At 40.8% G+C, this 22,702-nt stretch overlaps 2 protein-coding genes across 6 annotated transcripts in view; both read left to right on the top strand.

Moving 5' to 3' along the window:
• ZAP70 (zeta chain of T cell receptor associated protein kinase 70) overlaps positions 1-6,877 on the top strand; it is a 39,382-nt gene extending 32,505 nt beyond the window's left edge. For all 5 annotated transcript variants that reach the window (XM_074301178.1, XM_074301140.1, XM_074301161.1 and 2 more), the window contains 4 exons: positions 395-587; positions 959-1,099; positions 1,868-1,980; positions 6,282-6,877. In XM_074301178.1, coding sequence (XP_074157279.1) covers positions 395-587; positions 959-1,099; positions 1,868-1,980; positions 6,282-6,405 — 571 coding nt within the window. In that variant the 3' untranslated portion in view covers positions 6,406-6,877. The remainder of the gene's footprint in view (positions 1-394; positions 588-958; positions 1,100-1,867; positions 1,981-6,281) is intronic.
• Positions 6,878-13,501: 6,624 nt separating this feature from the next.
• Positions 13,502-22,702, top strand: part of NFILZ (NFIL3 like basic leucine zipper) — a 48,133-nt gene continuing 38,932 nt past the window's right edge. Inside the window, exon 1 of the mRNA XM_074301130.1 lies at positions 13,502-13,572. The gene's annotated coding sequence lies outside the window, so the exon portion shown is untranslated. The remainder of the gene's footprint in view (positions 13,573-22,702) is intronic.

Below are 22,702 nucleotides of genomic sequence, written 5' to 3'. Positions count from 1 at the left end.
TCTTATTCACCTTTCATCTCTCCTTTATTCATCTACATCTGGCCTGATATAGCCAATTCTCTGATTGGCCACACCATTTTGGGGGGCACCTCAATGATAGGTCAGACATTATGGCTTATTGAACAGGAGCAGAGTTCATCATCATCATGGACAGATTCTTATTGGACTTAGTCTTTATAGATGGACACCATTTTTTACTCCATTTCTTAATCCCAATACCTTCCCCCATATATCCATCTACATTCACACTTGGAGTGTCTCTATTCTGCTCCTGCTCAGAAGTGTAAATCCAGGAGACTGAAATGCTGGGTGGAAGAGAGGAAATGGGGTCGGGGTGGTCTTGGCTGGTGCCTTTGCCTGTCTCTCCATCCTCCCCCCAACTCTTATTCTGTAGGGAGGAAGTCCCTGTGAGCAATGTTGTAGAGCTGCTGCACCAGGTGTCCATGGGCATGAAATACCTAGAAGAAAAAAATTTTGTGCACCGTGACCTGGCTGCCCGAAATGTCCTACTGGTCAACCAGCACTATGCCAAGATCAGTGACTTTGGTTTGTCCAAGGCACTGGCAGCTGATGATAGCTACTACACCGTGAGATTTTCCAGGGGCAGAGGGTGTGGAGTGAAGGGAGGAACTATGGAAGACACAGAGGGGAAAAGAACTGAGCAGAAACTTGGGGGAGGCCCAGGGAAAGAGGCCTGAGTGGAAGAGGGAGAGCTAGGGGGAGGGTTAGGGACAGGAAATCTGGATTGGTGGGATTAGGTACTAGAGGGAATTACATGAGAAAAAGCTAGGGATCTGGGTAGGCTACAGTATTGTGGCACATCAGTGGCCCTGATAGCATCCCAAAGAGCCCCTGAACTGGAGGAGGGTTAGTAAAAGGACAAATTCAGAGGCTCAGTCCCCTAGCCCCAGGGTGAGGAAGAAGGAAGAAGTGCATCACAGCATCCCTTGTGTCCTAGGCTCGCTCAGCAGGGAAGTGGCCACTGAAATGGTATGCCCCAGAGTGCATCAACTACCGGAAATTCTCCAGCCGAAGTGATGTATGGAGCTATGGAGTCACCATGTGGGAGGCTTTTACCTATGGCCAGAAGCCCTATAAGGTAGGGTCAGGGCAGGAGCCTTAGAGGAAGTAGAGGGGGGTAGTCAGAGAAGTTTGGGGCAATTAAAGGCCAGGGAAAATGCTCTAAAGATCATTGAATTTGCAGTTAGAGGACCTCCATTCTAGTGTAAGTCCTGTCTCTTGGGACTGTGTGACCATGTCACTTCATCTCCCTGGGTCTCAGTTTCCTATCCATCAAGTGGGGAGGAGGCTAGACCAGCTGACTATTGAAGTCCCTTCCAACTCTAAATCTATGACCCTATAAATCTTCCCCTCTCTCCTCATTTTATTTTTCTGTATAATGAAGGAGTTGGATTAGGTCAGGGTTTCTTAAACTTTTCCTACTTGCAATCTCTTTTTGCCTAAGAAATTTTTATGTGACCCTGGGTATGTAGATATATAAAAGAGGTATCAAATCAAACATTTACTGATAATAAATCATAATTTTGCAACCCCCATATTTAGATATGAGACCCCATAAGGGGTTGTGGCCCACAGCCTAAGAAGCTGAGGATTATATGATGCTGAATCTCTGATCCAATGGAGTAGCAGTGTTGGAATGGGGTTAGTCAGGAGAGGCACAGGATAGAGACATAGGGGGATTATGGATTGGGGTAGAAAATAGGGGTGAGGAGAACAGAGGAAATAAGGAGGAAGTTAACGGGAGTGAGAGAGGAAGAAGCAGACTCTGAGCAGCTAATATGCCTTTGTTCATCCCCATCAACCCCCTTTCCTACTTCTTTTTTGGCTTCCTCTGGCCCTGGAACAGAAAATGAAAGGCCCCGAGGTCATCAAATTCATTGAAGAGGGGAATAGGATGGACTGCCCTCCTGAGTGCCCACCAGACATGTACACGCTCATGAGAGACTGTTGGATATACAAGTGAGTGCCCACCTAGATGCTTCTGCCCAATCTTCCACCCTTTTCTGACCAATAAGCAGTCAACCAGCACTATCAATTACTTATTATGTGCTGGGGACCCAGAAAAAAGCATTGGAAAGGTAGGAGGGAGCTTGATTGTGAAGGACTTTCAAAAGGATGTTATATTTGATCTTGAAGTTAATAGGGAGCTACAGGCGGATACTGAGTATGTGAGGAGAGGAAGAAGGGGTGACATGGCCCGACCTTCAATTTAGGGAAACCATTTGGGCAGTTAAGTCAAAGTTGGATTGGAGTGAGTAGAAACTTAAGACAAAGAGTTGAGGGCTTGCTGCAGACTAGTGGTTGGGAAATATAAAAGAAATATTTTAAAGGAAGAAATGACAAGTTGTGGCAATTGATTGTGTATGTCTAGTGTGTGTGCATCAACATTTGAGGATGCCACTGAATTTGTGAGCCTGGGTGACTGGAAGGATGGTGGTACTCTTGAGAACAATAGGGGAGAATTTAGGAAGAAAGATAATGGATTTTGTTTTGGACACATTGAGTCTCAGATGCCCAATTTGAGATTCCCAAAAGGTAGTTGATAATACAAGACTGGAACTCAGAAAAGAGGTTAGGGCTGGATATTATCTCTCTGGGAATCTCCGGCATAAAGATGATAATTGAATGCATGGGAGCTGATATTTAGCTCCAAGGGTAGGAACAGAGTTGTTGCTAGGTGGCCCAGTGGATAAAGAGCTGGACATGAGATCAAGCAGACTAAAATTCAAATCTTGCCTCAGACACTTATTAGCTGTATGATCCTGTATTTAACAGGATCTATTTTAGGTCCCTCACCTATAAAATCAGGACTTCCTCTCAGGGTTGTCATGAGGATCAAATGAGATGATATTTGTAGAGCTCTTTGCAAGCTTTAAAGCATTATATTCATGCTAACTTTTATTAATATCATAATGTAAAGGGAGAATAGAAGAGGTCCCAGGATGGAGCTTTAGGGAACATCAATATTAAGTGGACATGATTTAGAGGAATATTTAGCAAAGGAGACTGAGAAATAGCAATCAGATGGACAACCCCATAAAAGCGATGTCATGAAAATTTGAGGGAGAAAGGATGTCTAGAAAGGTCAAGAAGCATGAGAAATTTTTGATAACCAATAGGGAGGAGAGTAAGGAGTAATAAGGCAACCTGTGTAGGGAGTAGCTGGGGGACACAGTGGATAGAGTGCCAGCCATGGAGTCAGGAGGAGCTGCTGAACTCACATACTTAATCGCTTACTAACTGTGTGATCCTGGGCAAGTTACCTCACCCTGATTGACTCTCCAAAAAAAAAAAAAAAAAAAAAAAAAGGAAAAGGAAAAAAAAGAAAGACAGAACCTATGTACTGGGGATGTGGGGTTGGGTCTCTTGAGGAACCAAACATTTTTGATGGGTGAATGAATGAATGAATGAAAGCATTTTTATAAATTTAAAGCATTTTATAAATTAAAAAATTTAAATTTATATAAATTTATAAATGAAAGCATTTATAAAGTGCTTGAGCAAAGCAAGTATCGATTTAAGTCTTAAAGCAAGCATTGAGTTAAATCATAAGGATGCCTATAGAAGAAGAAGCTTTTAAGGGACATTTAAGAATGTTCAGATATAAGGCAGATGAAAAGGCTCAGGAGTCTTAAGAGTACAGATAAAGCCTGGGAATCCTTACTGTGCATCATGGTATCTCCTCCTTGAGTGACCCACTGCCATTGGGAAGTGAGAAATTGTTAGGTTCTTACTAAGTGCTAATGAGATAATGAGATATTAGGTTCTTACTAAGTGCTAAGTCAGTACTTAACAATTCTCTAGTTCTGGTCTTTATAAGGGGTCTTCAAGGAAGGCAAGAGCTCAGTCAGGGTGCCAGGAGATACAGAATCCCAAACAAATTCACTGGGGGTTATCACTTTCCTAGAGCTTCCCAGGTCTGGGAGATCTCCATTGAGATGTCTGATATTTTCCAAAGTAATGGACTGAACTGGATCCAAAGCCCTTGCATTATCCCACGCCTCTTCTCTGGGAGGATAAAAGAGGGCAGCTCTGGAGGAAAGAGAGTTTTGTCTGGACGAGAGTTGAGGCTGCTCTCTGCAGGAAGGGAAGTCGGCTCTCTACAGGAAGAAGAATCTGTCCGAGAGATTTGAGTTGACACAGCAGATCTCCTCCCAGAGAGCGATCAGCAGCTTCTGGAGACAACAGCACATTACATATTGGCGTCCACAATGTGGGGCAAGGACTTCTGGGAAAAATTACTTCAACCTATGAAGTTGCTCCTCCTAAGCATGCAAGCTCTTCCCCAGGAATTCACAAGTAAACTCCCAGTAAAGGCCTGAACTAGAGAATTGTCAAGTACTGACTTAGCACTTAGTAAGAACCTAATATCTCATTATCTCATTAGCACTTAGTAAGAATCTAACAAGAAATGGCCCTGTGAGCCACAGAGGAGGGGAGATAGCGTTGGGTGTCTAGCCAGGATGGAGAAAGGGAAAGATGAGCTTTGGTAGGAAAGTTGGGTATCAGTTCTGGAGGATGAGGAAGGGGAAAGTAAGGTTTCACTTCTGGGAAATTCCCCTCCAGATCCCCTAGACAGGGTCTGGGAAGGTCTGCTGCCATAAGGAGGGGCAAGTTTGGTTCCACTGGCTTGAGAGAGACAGAAACAACTCATTCCAACACCCAGCAACCCAACCCCAAATAGCCTAACATACTACAACCTAAAACTCTGAAGCCTCAAAACTTGCTACCTTAATCAATACAATACCCCAATACCTAATGTCATAATAATTGACAATTTAGTAATTATTAATACTATAACTCTCACAGAATGCTTTAAAGTTTGCAAAGCTCATTGCATAAATTATTTCATTGATCCCAACCTTGACCCCACTCTGACATCTCTCAAAACTGAGTTGGCAGACCAAAGCTCAGAGGCAGAGTGGTCTTATGGGAGGAGTCCTTGCTCTTATGTCAGAGAATCCCTGTTCAGCTCCCTATTTTTCATGTATCGTTGGGGGAAATCCCTTATAACTTCTCTGTATATCTCTTTCCTCTCTTAGCTCTAGAAGTCCTTTCCAACTCTAATCTCTATGATCTAGGTTCATAGAACTCTAGGTTCTAAATACATAATTCCCAGACTCTGTCATTTACTAATTCTAGGATCTCAGGCAAGTCACTTAACTCTGTAAGCCTCAGTTTCCCCATCTGTAAGATGATGTGAATCACCTAGCTCAGGGCATTTGTGGGTACCACAAGAAATACGAGTGACTATTAATGATAATGATTATGGCGAAGACATCTTCATTCTTTAGAAAATGCTTTTCCCAAGGTCTTTCCAGAGGTACCTAGAGAAAGAGAAAGGTATGTTGATGGTAGGGACTTAAATAATTATACACTTTCAGCATTGGAAAGAATCCTTGAAGGAGAGCAGTATCATATAGTGGAACAGGAGGCTGTATTTGGAGTCCCCAGTTCTGTCCCTAGCTGTGTGACCTTCGGCAGTCAATCTTGTTTCTTTGTCTATAAACTGAGGGGGAAGAGAGTGGAGTTGGAATGACCCTTTGAGCCTTTAATCTCTGACTCTAAAAAATGTTCTAATAGAGGCAGCCAGTTGGTACAGTGGATAAAGCAGCAGCCCTGAAGTCTGGAGGACCTGAATTCAAATGTGACTTCAGACATTTAACACATCCTAGCTGTATGACCCTGGACAAGTCACTTAACCCCGGTTGTCTCAGCAAATAAATAAAATATTCTAATTCAGTCCCCAGTTGAAGTGTGAAACTACTCTGTATTGTGAGCACCAACAAGTGTTTACACAGTAGCCACTATTAAACTCTGTGTCCTGGGACTCTTTGGCTCCCAATGTGAAATCTGTTTATGGATCCCTGCTTGGTCTGGGTTAGATGCATAAAACAAAATACACAGAATTTCAAAGGAAACCCATTCAAATGGAAAACAGTTCTCAACATATTAAACAAAACTGTACCCAAGGACTCCAGGTGAAGAACTCTAGTTCCATTTAAAATAGTCACTAGGATCTCCTGAGGCAGTCCATGCCAACTTTTTATTATTGAGAAGTTTTCCTTATATTAATCTAGAATTGGCCCCTCAGAAACACCATCAGTTGATTCTAATTCTTTTCTCTGGGGCCAAGATGAATGTCAGAGGGATATGGCACTTGTGTTTTGTCCCTTGCATGCAAGCCTAGGGGTGGAAATGGGAAAGGAAATGAGACATCCTAGGAACTGGTTTAATGTTCCTGTTCCTTCTGCCTACAGGTGGGAAGATCGTCCAGGCTTCTCAGATGTGGAACAGCGCATCAGAACCTACTATTATAGCCTGGCCAGTAAGGCAGAAGGGATCTCAGAAGCTCTTCAAGAAGCGAAAGCCACCAGTGCCTGAGGAATAATCTCCCTTTCTCTGGATTTTCTCAGACTTTCCTAGATCCTGGCCCTGCCTGTTGCTTCTTCTCAGAGAGGCTTGTCCCTCTGTCTCCTCTATGCCAGCAAGAACACTTCCCCTTCCCCTCAGATGCCTGAAATTCATTCTCATTTGCATCCCCTCCCCTCACCAGAGGACTGAAAACTCCAGACTTTGGGGTGAATGTTCTGCAGGAAAGCTAGATTCCTTTCTGCACTCTTTCCCGGGATACTCAGGACTTTGGGGATCTTGGAAGGCAGGATTGGTCCTCTCTGCCTTTTTCTTTGATGGACTTGAGCTTCAGTTCCAGGTTCCTCTCTACTGGAGCTGGATGGGATCTGGTGGGGATGGTATGGGATGGTCTATAGAGGGCCAGTCAGACCTAAATTGAAGTCCAAGGGAAACCAGGCATAAGCTTCATATCAGTGAAATAAACTCAGCTATTTTTCTGTTCTCTGTTTTGAATTTCTCTATGACCCTGTGACTAGTTGAGGTTGGGGACTTGAGTTGAAGGCAAAGAATTTTTGTATTTAGTATAAAGAGTCTGAAATTTCAAGGAGAGAAGAGTGTGTTGGAGAGATTAGAAGTGAAGGTGTTAATTATTGGAGGTACCAGTACTCAGACATGTGTGGTATGGGTCACTGGTCACTAATATTAATGGTCATTAAAAATGATGGCTAATGGGGATAAGTGTAGGTTGTTAGAGTTATCGTTACTGGAGTAATCCATCCCCATGATGAATACCATTTAAGTTATTAGGTGAATCAGTATGGGAAGAGTCAATCACTGGAATTGTTCACTGAGTATGGTGATTATTTGAGATTATCAGTCTCTAGGAATTGAATTAGTGAGTAAATGAGTCACTTGGGGCATATGACTGCCACCTTCTGAGGAACTGGGGTGGTTCAATGAATATGGGGACAACATTTCTTTTTTCCCCATCCTCTTTCCCCTTAGAAAATAACTGATAATCAGTTCCAATAATCTTGCGATGAAGAGAGCCATCTACACCCAGAGAGAGGACCATGGGAACTGAGGGTGGATTACAAGATAGTATTTTTACTCTTTCTGTTGTTTTCTTGCATTTTGTTTTCTTTCCCAGTTTTTTTTTCCTTCTTGATCTAATTCTTCTTGTGCAGCAAGATAACAATATAAATATGTATACATATATTGGATTTAACATATATTTTAACATATTAATATGTATTGGACTACCTGCCATCTAGGGGAGGGAGTGGGGAGAAGGGGGGGAAATTTTGGTTTTGCAAGGGTCAACATTGAAAAATTACCCATGCATATGTTTTCTAAATAAAAAAAAAAAGAAAATAACTGATACCAACACTTAGGTTAATCATCATGAGGTCATAGTAAGTTCTTTGCTGATGTGCTAGACATACTGAGTAGGTACAGCTGAGTAGCATTTCTCAGAATGTCTTGGTCTAGACTGTGGATTTCCCAGGACTCTCTTTCCCATGAGACTGGGGACTGGATATTTTATAGTAAATTTAATAGTAATAGTATAATACAAGTGAGGGTCCTGACAAAGAACTCTTTATATTTACTATAAAGAGTCTGAAATGTCAAGGAGAGAAGAGTGTGTTGGAAAGATTGGAAGTGAATTAATGGAGGTGCCAGTCCTTGGATGTGTGTGGTATGGGACACTGGTCACTAAAAAAATGGGCATTAAAGATGATGGCCAAGGGGGTAAGTTGTACTTACCTTCCTTGCTAGATGACTTTGAAGGGACTCATTTCCCAAATTATTCAATGCAAGATGAGAATGAGATTTCACTCATTTTGCAAAGCATGGGATATTGTTCTCCTATTTCTTTACTGTTCAAGTCCCAATTGAAATGCTTTTTTATTTCATTACTTTCCTTTGCTTAGGTCTCATATAGATGTGAAAATCTAGACAGGACTTGATTTTAGAAGTTCCCATTCTCAAGTTGAATTGGAGCAAGATGAAGTAGACAGCTCCATCCCCACAATTTAAGTCTGAAATGATTCATAGTTTGGCTGGAATCAATGGGCTAACATGAAAGGTACATAACAGGGAAACCATCACATTCCAGAATTAGTAAATCTCATTCCCTTCTTTCTCTTGATTAGTTGGAAAACAAATGACTTCAAACTTGCTACTCCAGAGGAAAAGGCAGGTATGAGGTCTTTATAACTGAAGTGGAAGGAGAGAAACTTTGTCCCCCATAAAATGCAATTAATCCCTATAACTCCTCCAGCTTGGATATCTTCTTCCTTGTTCCATGGGGTCCCAGGATACTCCAAGATAGTTAGTTCCTGGATACCACCCCCTTGCAGTTCCAAATACCCCCTTCTTTCTCTTTCTATGTGAATGCTCACAATCCTCAAGTGCATCATTCTGAGAAATGAAGTCCTAAGAATTTTTTTCCAATGAATGGTAATGCTCTGGGGCAAAGCATTATGGGACATAGAGTCTTATTCAAAAATGCTTGCTGTAGTTCAAAAAGAAGTTTACAGATTCCAACTATTTAAAATAAAAAGCCAAGTTATCTCCAAGTCCCTCTTCACACTTCACATTAGCTTCTGGATACTATATCCTTACCCAAAGAGTCAAAGACAAATAGTGATATGACCTCCTTACTTATGACTTTGGAAATGGGTCTTGTTATTACTTCCTCTACAGGCGATTTCCTAATGGAACACATAGCTACTTATAGTATAACACATAGCACACTGTCAGGAATGGCCTCTGGATCCTTCCTGCCAATGGAAATGCCAGTGGTCTGTCCAAATGCAATAATTTTCTCTCCAAATCAAAATTCCCAACAATGAGAAGAGTAGAAAACTTTTTTCTCCTTTAACATTTTTTAAATAAATAAAACTTTTTATAAATATAAATAAAATTATATTTATTTAAATTATTTTTATAATAACATTTCATTTTTTCAAATACATGTAAAGATAGTTTTTAACATTCATTTTTTTTTAACAAAAATTTTATGCATAGGTAATTTTCCAGCATTGACAATTGCAAAACCATTTGTTCCAATTTTTCCCCTCCTTCCCCTCACCCCTTCCCCCAGATGGCAGGTTGACCAATACATGTTAAATATGTTAAAGTATAAGTTAAATACAATATATCAACATTCATTTTTGCAAAACTTTGTGTTCCAAATTTTTCTACCTCCCTCTCCCCCCTCACCATCCCCTAGAGAGCAATATGTGCAATTCTTCTAAACATATTTCTATATTCATCAAGCTGTGCAAGAAAAATCAGATCAAAAAGGAAAAAAAAATACAAGAAAGAAAAACAACCAACCAACCAACAACCATCACAGAACAACAAAGGTGAAATATTATGCTCTGATCCACATTCGGTCTCCATAGTTCTTTCTCTTACAATCACAAGGCTATTGGAATTTTCTCAAATTCCCTCATTGTTAAAAAGAGCCAAGTCCATTACAGTTGATCATCACATAATCTTATTGCTATGTACAATGTTCTCTAGGCTCTATACAACTTCCCTTAGCATCGGTTCATGTAAGTCTTTCCAGGCTTTTCTGAAATCAGCCTGTTTGTCATTTCTTATAGAATAATAATAATGATAGAAAGTTTTTAAAAGTTTTTTACTGATACATTTTTGTTTTGATATCACCATAATCTCCAAACATATCTTTCCTCTCTTTTCCCCCCTCCCTGAGAGTCAAGAAGAAGGAATTCAGAAAAGTAATCACCCCATCAACCAGATCTATCAGTGTATGCAATGTTCAACACCCATAGTCCTTCCCCACTCTGTAAAGAAGATTGGGAGATGTATCTTTGAAAGAGCATTAGATCTGAAACAAGAAGACCAGAGTTTGATCTTCAGTTTTGTTGCTCCCAGGTGGCTGGGACTCTGGGCAATTCCTTCCTTTTTCTGTATAAAGAATGGATTGGACTAGATCAAGGATTCTTAGATTTTTTTGGGGGGGTATCTCAGAGTCTTTTTAGCAAGAAATCTATGGCCCCCTTTTCAGAATAAAGTTTTTAAAGGCATTAAATAAAATAACATAAATTTAGAGAAGAAACCAAAGATATTGAAATAGAGTTCTCATAATATTTAAAAATAGAACAACATAAAATTCTTAGGCCCAGATTAAGATCTCTTAAGCCAAGTGATTCCTCAGGTTCATTTTCAGCATTTAACAATTTTGTTATGAAGATTGGTGTCCTAGGGTCTTCCCTACGGTGTTCCCTACTTTCAAATGAATGTCTTAAAAAGTTATTTGGAAAGTGAATCTATTGCTGCTTGTTCTGGATGCACACATTGTTAATTCCCTTTTGGGAATGGATTCAATGGGGGAGAGAAAGAATCCATACTGGAAATATGACAACCCTTGTCTGACTCAGTTTTCTCATTTTAAAATGGGAGTAATAATAGCACCTACCTCACAGGATGCTATGGAGATCAAATGAGATGATATATACAATGCTCTTTGCAAGCTTAAAATGTTGTAATTAAAGCATACCATTTTTATCTTTTTGCTTTTTTTCTTTCTTGTGATTTTTTCCTCTTAATTATGATTTTTTTTTCTAACATGACTCATATGGAAATGTTTTTAAAAATAAAAAGGAGGGTTGCAAAAGAAAAAATCATAGCTTACTAGGTTTTTTTTTTAATTAAAGCCTTTTATTTACAAAACATATGCATGGGTAATTTTTCAACATTAATCCTTGCAAAAGCTTGTATTCCAAATTTTCCCCTCTTTTTCCCCACCCCTCCCCTAGATAACAGGTAATTAAATACATGTTAAATATGTTAAAATATATGTTAAATCCAATAGATATATACATATTTATAGTTATTTTGCAAAATAAAAATAAAAAAAATCAGATCAAGAAGGGAAAAAAACTGAGAAAGAAAACAAAATGCAACCAAACAACAACAGAAAGAGTGAAAATGCTATGTTGTATTCCACACTCAGTTCCCACAGTTCTCTCCCTGGTTGTAGATGGCTCTCTTCACTACAAGATTATTGGAACTGATCTGAATTATCTCATTGTTGGAAAGAACCACATTCATCAGAATTGATCCTCATACAGTATTGTTGTTGAAGTATATAATGAACTCTTGGTCCTGCTCATTTCACTCAGCATCAGTTCCTGTAAGTCTCTCCAGGCCTTTCTTGAAATCATCCTGCTGGTTATTTATTATAGAACAATAATATTCTATAATATTTATATACAATAATGTATTTAGCCATTCTCCAATTGATGGGCAGCCACTCAGTTTCCAGTTTCTGGCCACTACAAAGAGGGCTGCCACAAACATTTTTGCACATGTGGGTTCCTTTCCCTTCTTTAAGATCCCTTTGTGAAATAAACCCACTAATAACGCTGCTGAATCAAAGGGTGTGCATAGTTTGATAACTTTTTGGGCATAGTTCCAAATTCCTCTCCAGAATGGCTGGATCTGTCCATAATTCCACCAACAATGTATTCGCGTCCCAGTTTTCTCACATCCCCTCCAACATTTCATCATCTTCTTTTCCTGTAATCTTAGCCAATCTGTAGTGGTATCTCAGAATTGTCTTAATTTGCATTTCTCTGATCAATAGTGATTTAGATTACTATTTTCAAGAAATTGGTCAGGTTTGGCACTTGTTAGCCATAGGAATCTCAGGGTTTGGGCTAGTTTAGAAAATGGGTGTGTTGGAGGGGGGGTTCTATTGAATGTCCACCAGAGGGTGCCAAAACTTAGTCCTAGAACCCAGAGTAATGATTTCTGAGACCCCAGAATCTTTTTACTTAATCTAAGTTTTTTAATTTAGCAAAGGGAGACAGGAAGTCACTGTTACCAAGTGGAGTTCAGAAGTCAGCTGCAGCGTCCAACGAGCTTCAGTGACTCTCTCCCTCTCCTCATCATTTCTAGGAGAGGTGTTGCTACAGAGTAGCCCCAATGACATTGGGGGGGTCAAGTGGCAAAGATGTGGGCTCTGGAAGCTGAGTGGCAAAGAAGTGAAACAGAGGGTTCATGAGATGCCAGAGACTGGACCCTTCACCATCTTGTGCTGGTGACATACAGGACATACAAAGACACAAATTGAGGTGGTCTTCTGGATCTCCAATATGATGAATACAGTCAATATTTCTGATTTCAAAAAAACAACCTCAAGCCTGGGGAGCCCAGCTGCAGCTGTATCCAGGTGTTCTAGAAAAGATGTCTAAGATTCAGAGCTAGAAGAAATCTGGGACATCATCTAGTCCCCTCAGCTCTCTTTCTTTGCCCTCTAATTTTATCGATGAGAAACATCCCCAGAGACAGAAAGCAATGTGTCCAAAATCACAGCAGAAAAAAAATAGCTGAATATATAATTTTTCTTCCCAAAGGAAGAAGAAGAAAGAGAAGAGGACCCTCCTCCTTACCTTGCCCATTGTTTCCTAGGAGACACTCCTCCATGGAGGAACAATATCAGTATAAAGTTCCTTATAGAACCCAATATCATTCAGGATAGTCTAGAACTTGTATTCCAGAACAAAATGTATGCTGTAATCTTCTGGATCCAGAATCCAAGGCCTAAAACTCAGAGTCCACTCCAGAATTTAGAGTCTATCTCAAAATCTAGAACCCAATGCTCAGATCTGACTGCCTCAAATCTAGCCTAGAATACAGACCTCTACAGGACAATGTCCACTCCAGGCAGAATCTAGATCTTGAAGGCCAGAGTCTTCTTCATGCCTGAATCTAGAACTTAGAAAGTGAACTTCAGGGTTTAGCCCAGAATCCACAATTCAGTGCCCTAGTGATTTACCCAGAATTGAGAGTCCAGAATCCAGAGTCCAATCCACCCAGAGTCTAGACCTCTTCTTATGTTTTGTGGCAGCTTGAAGTGGCTACCTCTACTAGTCTATGTTCCACCCACGTCTTGCTGGGACCTTCACTTAAGTTGGTGCTTTTCTCAGCAGGACAGGACCACACCTCCTAGAGCAGTAAAGGGGAGCAGACTTCAGGGGGCATTTGCTAGAGAAAAGAGAGAGGGAAGGCGGGGCAGGGGCGGGACAGCGGGGTTGAGGTGGGTGTACACTCATTAAGTTTCTCACTTTCCTGAGCCTTAGTAAGGCACAGAGTCCAAGTCATTCTGGGCCCCACTGACAAGACCTTGAAGTGACCAGAAGCCCTTGCAGCCAGCAGGTAAGGAACCAGCCCCAGAGTATGGTTCCTGGGAGGAGACAAAGCATCTTGCCTTGTGCTGCCCAACCTTTCTCCTTCTAAGTCTCCTCCGAGTCTGTCCTCTCGGCTTTGGCGCTCTCATCCCCTCCCTCTTCATCATCTTCTCTAGTCCTATTTTCAATCACATTCTAACAGTATCTCTTGGGTGCTGGATCTCTGGCTCTCTCAGCCTCTCTTTATTTGTCTTTTGGCCGCCAGAATTTGAGTTTCTTGGTGTCTTTTTTGGGGGCCATCTCTGACTGCAGTGAGATCTGGCTCACTCCTAAGGCTACTCTCACCTTCAGCTGGGGAGGCTCTTAGCTTGATGGAAATCTTCTTCCCACTCCATTCTCTAACTGGGGGAACAAATTTAGGGGGGCTACCCACAGATCTCAGTAGAGCCCCGTGGGAGGAAAGTGATGAAAAAGTAAGACTGAGCAGAGGATAGGGATGAGTGGGAGAGTTCTGGTCAATCTCTGACCCTGAAGATCTACCCTATATTTCCCTGGTGAAATAAGCGCTTCAGTGGGGAGGAGGCTTGGGGCCCCTGAAATCCCTTCTTTATACTACCTTGTACCTCAGCTTCCAACATTAAGACCTCAATTTAACCTAAGATTCCCTGATTAGACTCTACTGGGAGTCATCTTTTTTTGTGGTCCTACTTGTTAGAAGCTTGGGGAAGCAGAAGGTGAAAGGCTGTGTTGAAGATGGGGAGACAAGGACACTGGGGTCCATCCCTCCAACTCCCCAGAAGCCTCTACCTCTGAGGGAAAGATCAGTCCTTTCCTGAAAGCAGCTTGTTTATGGAAGGAGGCACTCAGCTCTGAGGGGTGGATATGGGGAAAAGAGTTGGGGGTACTTGAGTGACTCCAAGGACTAAAACATGCCTTTGAGGAAGACTAAAGCCTACCTTCTTTCTCCCAAGTTCTTCCTTCTCCCCGCTGCTATTTTTTTCTTCAGGTCTACTGCTCTTCTTCTTTCAGTCTGGACACTTGGCTCCTTCTCTGTCCCTTGGTAAGGAGAATTAGCAACACTGGGGGACAGGGAGGCAGGGTGTAAGTAACCAAGTCATTCCCAATCCTCATGTCACACCTTCAGGTCCACAGAAAGATGAACTCTCAGATTTGGAAGGTATCTCAGAAGGCTTCTGACCTAAGCAGGAATTCCTACTTTGTAACTTCTCTGTCATGGACGGGGCCATTTGCCCTTCACTGGAATACTTCCTCAGTGTTGAGGAGCTCATGAGAAAGAACATGCTCCCAAAGGAGCTCCCATAGGAGCTTTGGAATAGCCCTTGCTTTTCTGACAAGCCCCCCAAAGCTGATACTGTTCCCCGCTAGACCCAATTCAAGGCCTGGTTGGGGAGAATGTGGCTTAACTCAGAAACTCCACTCATATAAGGCTGAATAGATCTCAGTTAATTTTGTTATTTTAAAAAATTTGTAACTATCGTGCTTATTTGATTTAATGCTGTTAGAATTATGAAAGTGTTTTGAAAAATAAAAGAAAGAAATAACTACAGACTGATTGTAGCCCTGACTGAACCACTCTAAATCAGGGGTTCTTTACCTTGTGCAGGTCATGGTCCTTTCAGCAGTCTGGCAAAGCTGAGAGACCCCTTCTCAGAATAATTTTTAAAAGTTTAATAGAAGGAAATGCTATATTTCAGTTCGAGGTTAGTAAAAATGAAGATGTCATTTTTTCCTCCAATCAGTTCAAAGGGACCTGTATCCCAGATTAAGCACCCCACTCTAATTGGTCTAGCCCCATGTCTGAAACATTCAGGGCCCCCCGGCTCACTTTGTCTCCTCATTTCCGCTCCCATCCATGACATGAGCAAAGCAGCTTTAATCACAAGCTGACTCAGGGGATAAGCTCAGGCCTCATGCCTCCTTTGCCTCCCATCTCAGCTCTTCCAGATATATAGAACCCAGCATAGGCCTCCAAATAACTGGGCTCAGTCAGGACTACTGGTGATTCCTCACTCTAGGTGAGCAGCAACCCCACAAGCCTGGGCTACCTTGCTGTGCCCTCTCTCTACCCAGGGTGGCCATTGTCCTTAGGCCCCTTTCTTATTCCTTTCCTCTTAAATTTATTATTGGAGGGCAGTTTTCATATTGCTTGTTTCAGGTATGTTTTATGAAATTTTCCCTTGATCAGAATAAAGCTCATTAAGAGCTAGGACAGAGGGAGAGACAGAATAGTTACAGGCCCTGCCCTCCCCCCACACAACTGCTGTTCCTTCTGACTTGCCCAAATCTCTTCTTGCCAGAATCCTCACTGTGAATCTCCTGGACCCACAGTCCTTTCACTGGTGGCATTTCTTTCCTAAGTTCTGTTACGATGACAGATTAGGGACAGGTGGCAAGCCAAGAGGGAAGTCAGGAAAGGAAGATGGAGGGGGATGACCCTGGAGGAGGATAGAGAAAACAGGGGGAGAAATATAGGATTCTTTCCATAAAAGATCTTATATGGAGCTCAGAGGGGAATGGAAGAAAGGCAAGGGGAAGCTGAGGAGCCCACAATGTTCTGGGGGTAACATGAGACTAGGGGCAAAAGGGATAACAAGAATGACTAACAGTGGACATTTGTCTTACTATGTGCAAGCTTTTGGAGATACTAAAAAACAACAACTCCCAAACCAATTTCCCCTTAAAGAACTTACATTTTCCTGGAGAGGACATAAAAAATATTAAGAAAAGTATACATATACCTTCTAACTTGAGGAGATAAAGAGTACCAACTAATGGGATAATGTTTATCCTGTATGCAGCTTATTTGTGGGGGTAGCTAGTAGGGCAATGGATAAAGTGCCAGGCTTGGTGTCAGAAAGACTTATATTTCTATGTCCACATCTAACTTCAGACCCTTCTTAGCTGTGTGACCCTGAGCACATCATTTAATCCTCAGTTTCTTTATTTGTAAAATAAGTTGGAGAAGGAAACAGCAAACCACTCCAGTATCTTTGCCAAGAAAACCCCAAATGGGGTCACAGAGTCATGACTGAAAAATTACGGAAAGTTTATTTGTACATATTTGTCTCCTTGCAATCTCTCCAATTACAGACTCTGAAAAGGCAAAGCAATTAAGCTCTGTAAAGGCAAGGACTGTCTTTTGCTTGCTTATTTATTTATTTATCTATTTATTTATTTATTTATTTATCTATTTATCTATTTATTTATTTATTTTAATCCCCTGCACCTACATACCTACATATACGTATTTAGTAAATGTTTATTGACTGTACTTTTTGTATCTACTTTTTCCTGTATGTATCTTTTTATATCTACTTTTATAAGTATGTATCATATCCACTTTTGTATCTACATTTATATGTACAGATCATTTTGTATCCATTTTTGCATCTACATTTATATGTATGTATCATTTTGTATCCATTTTTGCATCTACATTTATATGTATGTATCATTTTGTATCTCCATATATATATATGGATGTATGTATGTGCTATTGCTCCTGAAAGATTATAAGCTCCCTGAATGCAAGATCTGTTTTATTTTTGTCTTTGATTTACCCAGCACCTAACACAGTGCACATGTCTTTCCTCTCTCTTCCCCCCTTCCTCCCTCTCTCTCCTTCCTTTCTCTCTCTCTCTCTCTCTCTCTCTCTCTCTCTCTCTCTCTCTCTCTCTCTCTCTGTCTCTCTCTCTGTCTCTCTCTCTCTCTCTCTCTCTCTCTCTCTCTCTCTCTCTCTCTCTCTCTCTCTCTGTCTCTCTGTCTCTGTCTCTGTCTCTGTCTCTCTCTCTCTGTCTCTCTCTCTCTCTCTCTCTCTCTCTCTCTGTCTCTCTCTCTCTCTCTGTCTCTGTCTCTGTCTCTCTCTGTCTCTGTCTGTCTGTCTGTCTCTCTCTCTCTGTCTCTCTCTCTCTGTCTCTCTCTCTCTCTCTCTGTCTGTCTCTCTGTCTCTCTCTCTCTCTCTGTCTCTCTCTCTCTCTCTGTCTCTCTCTGTCTCTCTGTCTCTCTCTCTCTCTCTCTCTCTCTCTCTCTCTCTCTCTCTCTCTCTCTCTCTCTCTGTCTCTGTGTGTGTGTCTAAGTCTCTTTCTCTATCTCTGTCTCTCTTTCTCACATACACAAAATATCTACCTATCTTCTATCTACTATTTATCTGTTGATTATTCAGAACAGGCTTCTCCTAGGAGACAATGCATGATATAAAGCTCAAAGGAAGACAGGGCTTCTAAGACTGATGAGGGAAGCTATTCCAGGCACAAGGAACAATCTGTGCCTCTCCCAGAGGAGGGAGTGCAATATCTCTTTCTCCCAGGAAGTAGGCCAGTCTGGCTGGAATATAAAGAGACCAAATGGTATAAAAAACTTAAAGCATATTGCAGACCTTCCAGATCTCAATAAAAGATAATGATGAGGTATGAAGGGGAGTAATAAGAAATAAGCCTGGAGGTAGGTTAGAGACAAGTAATGAGGGGCTTTCAGTTCTTTACAGAGGGGATCATATTTTGTTCTAGAGACAATAAAAAGCTGTTGCAGCTTTTTTTTTTTCTTTAATCAAGGGAGAGAACACAGTCAAAACAATAATTTAGAAATATTATTTTGGCAGCTACATGGAGGATGGACTTGAGAGGGAAAAGGGTGGACAAGGGGCAGTAATGTGTAGCATAATCCTCAAAAGACTTAAATTCCAGGCTGAAGAGTTAGTATTTTATTCTAGAGGTAATAAAGTCACTGATTTTTCTAGAGTAGTGTAGTGACCTGGTTACATTTGTGCTGTATAAGAATCAGTTTTTCAGGTATGTGAAGGATGCACTTTACATATAGGATATCTCATATTAACTCTGAGTTCAGTGAGATAGGTATGGATTATTATATTCATTTTACAGATGAGAAAACAGAATTTTGGAGATATAAAATGACTTGCTGAGATCACAATGAAGGTATTAGGAGAAACTAGAAATTAGCAGAAACTCTAGTGACTTGAATGCCTTACTAGAGGAGAGACACTCTAGTGACCTCTAGGCAAGTCCCAAGGAGCTCTTTGATTTAGATATCAGTAGATGGGAATGAAGTTGATGAGCCCTCAACGATCCAGGGAGAGGAAGAAACCAGCCAAAGTGACATGGAGGGGAACTGCTAGGGTGACTATCAGCTTATTGAGCCTTTACTTGTTCAGTCACTGGAAAGAAAGTTATGAGCTTTCAGTTCCCAGATTTCAGCTGAGTTCAGGAAGTCAATGCATCATGTCAAATTAGGTGTCTCTTGTATTCCAGACTCCAGAGAGTATGAATATTCTAAATATTGTATATTATGCTATCCATTATAGTAATATACAAATATCACATAAATAATCTATATTATATATTACATAAATATTATATTATCTATAAATATATACTTTAAAATCAGCAATTACTATAAATCACTATTTGATTAACTGTTTTATTGTCTATATTTAAGTAGAGAAAATTTTAATATTGCAAATTGAAATTAAGTTTGTTATATGCATATATATGTGTGTATATATATATATGTACACACATACATATCCATCTATCTATCTATCTATCTATCTATCTATCTATCTATCTATCTATCTATTTATCTGAGAAATGGTTGTTAAACATTTACCAGCACACTATGGGTTGTATTCCAAGGTGCTCTCTCTCTCAAGGGACACTATTCCATTCTGGTTCTCCTACTGCTTATTCACCTGCTTCTTCTCAGTCTCCTTTGAGGAATCTTCATCTAAGTTATAGTTGAAAATTGGGACTGTCCCCAAGGACTCTGTCTTGGAACCTCTGCTCTTTTTCCTCTATATTATCTTACTTGGCAATCTCATTTATTCCCTTAGATTCAATGATCATCTCTGTGTTGATGATTCTCAGATCTATTTGTCCAGCCCTAAACTTCCCCCTGACCTGTAGTCCCATCTTCTGCTAACTATTGGACATCTTGAGCTACATATCCTGTAGACATTCTATGCTCAAAATGTCTAAAAATTAAGTCATATTTCCCTAAAAATCATCCCCTCTTCCTGTGGGTGTGCTGGTAAAATTTTAAAAACCAATTTTCTTTTAAAATGTACAAATGACACATTTAAAATTTTAATCTGAATTAATATTTTTACCTTCACTTTCTTAAGGCTAGACAATTGTCTATAGACATAGAACATCAAGTCAAGCCCCGGTTTGTAGTGTTTGCTGATTTCTGAGCTGAAATTTTAATAATTTGCTTTCTCAAGCTCAAGCTGACTCTGGCACACCCCTGACTCTTTCTAAATTCCCTATTACTTTTGAGTTCACTGTGAGATCCTCATTCTCAGAGTGCTCCTCAACATCTCTTACTCTGCCTTCTTATATCCAATCAGTTGCCAAGTCATAGAGTTCCTGTCTTAACATTTCTCCTATAAGCCCTATTCTCTCCTCTGACATTGTGACCACCTTGATACAGACCTCAGATTCTGACTACAGCAATAGCCCGCTGGCTCGTCTCCTTGCTTCAAGTCTTTTCCCTCTCCAGTGCACCCTCTACTCAAGTGTCAAAGTGCAAGTCTGACTATGTCATCATCACCCACTCCCCAAATTCAGTCAGCTCCAATGGCTCCCTATTTTTTCCAGGATTAAGTGTAAAATCCTTTGCTTATCATTCAAAGCCCTTTCTACCTTTCTAGTTTTCTTACCTCTACTCCCTTCCCCCCATCCATACTCTGATCCAATAAACTTTGCTTTCAATAAGGCCCTCCATCTCTCTACTCTAACCATTTTCCCTGGCCATTCCACATACCTGGAATGCTCTCCCTCCTTATCTCTGCCTTCTGGCTTCTATCAAGTCCTACCTTCTACAAGAAAGTATTGCCAGGACTCCTAATTTATCCTGTTTATATTTTGTCTGGAAGGCAGCAAGGTAGTACAGTGGGTCAAATGCTGGACTTGGAGTCAGGAAGAACTGAGTTCAAATCCTACCTGTGACAATTATTGGTTGTATAAACCTGGGCAAGTCACTTGATCTCTGTTTCCTCAACTGTAAAATGGAGATAATAGCCTCTATCTCCCAAGATTGTGGGGAGAATCCACTGAGATAACATATGTAAAGTATATCACAGACCTTAAAACACTATTTAAATGCAAGTCATTTTTTTTTATTATATTGATGTTTACATGTTGTTTCCTTCATTAATTAGCCTGTAGCCTTATTGAGAACAAGAATTCTCCTTTTTGCAGGGGGTGGAGGGGAGGAGTGTTGTATCCTCAGATTTGCCCTTGATTAAATTCCTATTGACTTGATTTGACTTGATTCCACATTGGAGAAGGCTGGAATAGGATAATATTGAAAATTTGAGAGGTTATTTGTTTGCTTCTGAGATCAGGAAGAAGCTTTATGAAATGTCTATAATGAATTTTTGAACACTGGGCAACATCTCTCTCTCTCTCTCTCTCTCTCTCTCTCTCTCTCTCTCTCTCTGTCTCTCTCTCTCTCTCTCTATCTCCTGCCTGGAATGTATGCTTAGTTTATTATTTTTTTCACTCCGGTAAATTTATTTATTTTTAACACACATTGCTTCACAAATCATGTTGGGAGAAAAAAATCAGAGCAAAAGGGAAAAACCATGGGAAAGACAAAAATCCAAAAAGAAGAAGTGAACATACCATATGCTGATTTACATTCAGTTTCCATAGTTCTTTTTCTGGATGCAGATGGTATTTTCTGTCCAAAGTCTATTGGAATTGCCTTGGATCCCTGCCCCACTGAGAAGAACCAAATCTTTCATAGTTGCTCATTGCACATCCTTGCTGTTATTATGTACAAGGTATTCTGGTCCTGCTTGTTTTGCTCAGCATCAGTTCGTGTAAATTTTTCTAGGATTTTCTATAATCAGCTTGTTCATCATTTTTTATAGATACATAATATTCCATTACCTTCATACAACACAACTTGTCCAGCCATTCACCAATCGATGGACATCCATTCCTTTTCCAATTCTTTGCTACCACAAAAAGAACTGCTATCTTTTTTCCCCCCCACATGTGGGTCCTTTTTCTTCCTTTATAATTTCCTTGGGATAGAGACCCAGTAATGGCACTGCTGGGTCAAAGGTGGGGAACATCTCTTTTCCTATCCTCTGGCCTTCCATTCCACTAAAGTTTGGTTTAGTGAATAGAACTCTAGACTTGGAGTCAGGAAGATGTGAATTCAAATCCTACCTCAGACACTAGCTGTGTGATGCTAAACAAATAACATGAGTTCTCTGGGCCCCGCTTTCCCTTGGTCTTCTCTGAAATTCCTTCCATCTGTCTCTATGGGCCTGAGTCCTTTCTGGGTTTCCTTTTCTTTGGATGTGGGCTATCTAAGAGCTAGAAGGGGCCTCAGGGCCCTGAAGGAAACTTTACCATCTTAGGGATAGTGGCTTAGGGCTGGGAGGAGTCACCTGGGAAACTGGAAATCAGATGTCAAGGCCTGGTGATAGCATCTGCCCTCAGCCCTTTGCTCTATGTTCCTCTGCACCCTCCCCATCTGACCAGAATAGATGAATAATACACCTTCTCTGACCTTCTGCCCACCTCTTCCTCCTGAGGAGCAGAGACGCATTCACACTCATGACACAGACCTGGGCTTAGGGCCTCTGGGGACAGCCTCCCTTTGCTCTGTGTACTTTGTCCTCCATATAGACACTGGACTCAGAGATTCCTTGCTCTGGTTCTTCTATACTATAAGAATAGTCCCTCCCTGTCCCTGAAAATTACTTTGAAGAATTCCCCATCTGGAATATCCTGGCTCCATTTCACGGATGGGAAGACTCAAGGGTATGAAAAGTAGAGAGCCTTCCAAGCAAGGTAGGTAAAGGTAGCTAGGGGTATTGATTGATAGTCCAACTTGCTCAGGTGCTCTGTGTGTAGGATCATAATATTTTGAATTGTCAAAAGGATCTTGGAGAGCATCTGATCTAACTTTCCCATTTTACATAGGAGGAAACTGAGTCCCATAGAAAGGCAATGCCTTGTCCAAGGACAAAGCTGGGGCTCAGATACATTTGGACTTCAATTCAGAACTGATTTGTCTATACTAGGCTAGTGGTATCAAGACTCAGGTCTAGGAGAGTAGAAGATTGACTGACTTGGGGACTATTTAATAGTCCAACTTTTGGG

This window comes from Sminthopsis crassicaudata, chromosome 1 (assembly GCF_048593235.1).
Source record: "Sminthopsis crassicaudata isolate SCR6 chromosome 1, ASM4859323v1, whole genome shotgun sequence".
Lineage (NCBI taxonomy): Eukaryota > Metazoa > Chordata > Mammalia > Dasyuromorphia > Dasyuridae > Sminthopsis > Sminthopsis crassicaudata.
Note: the sequence above shows the minus strand (reverse complement) of the source record. Positions and strands in the feature narration are given on the sequence as shown.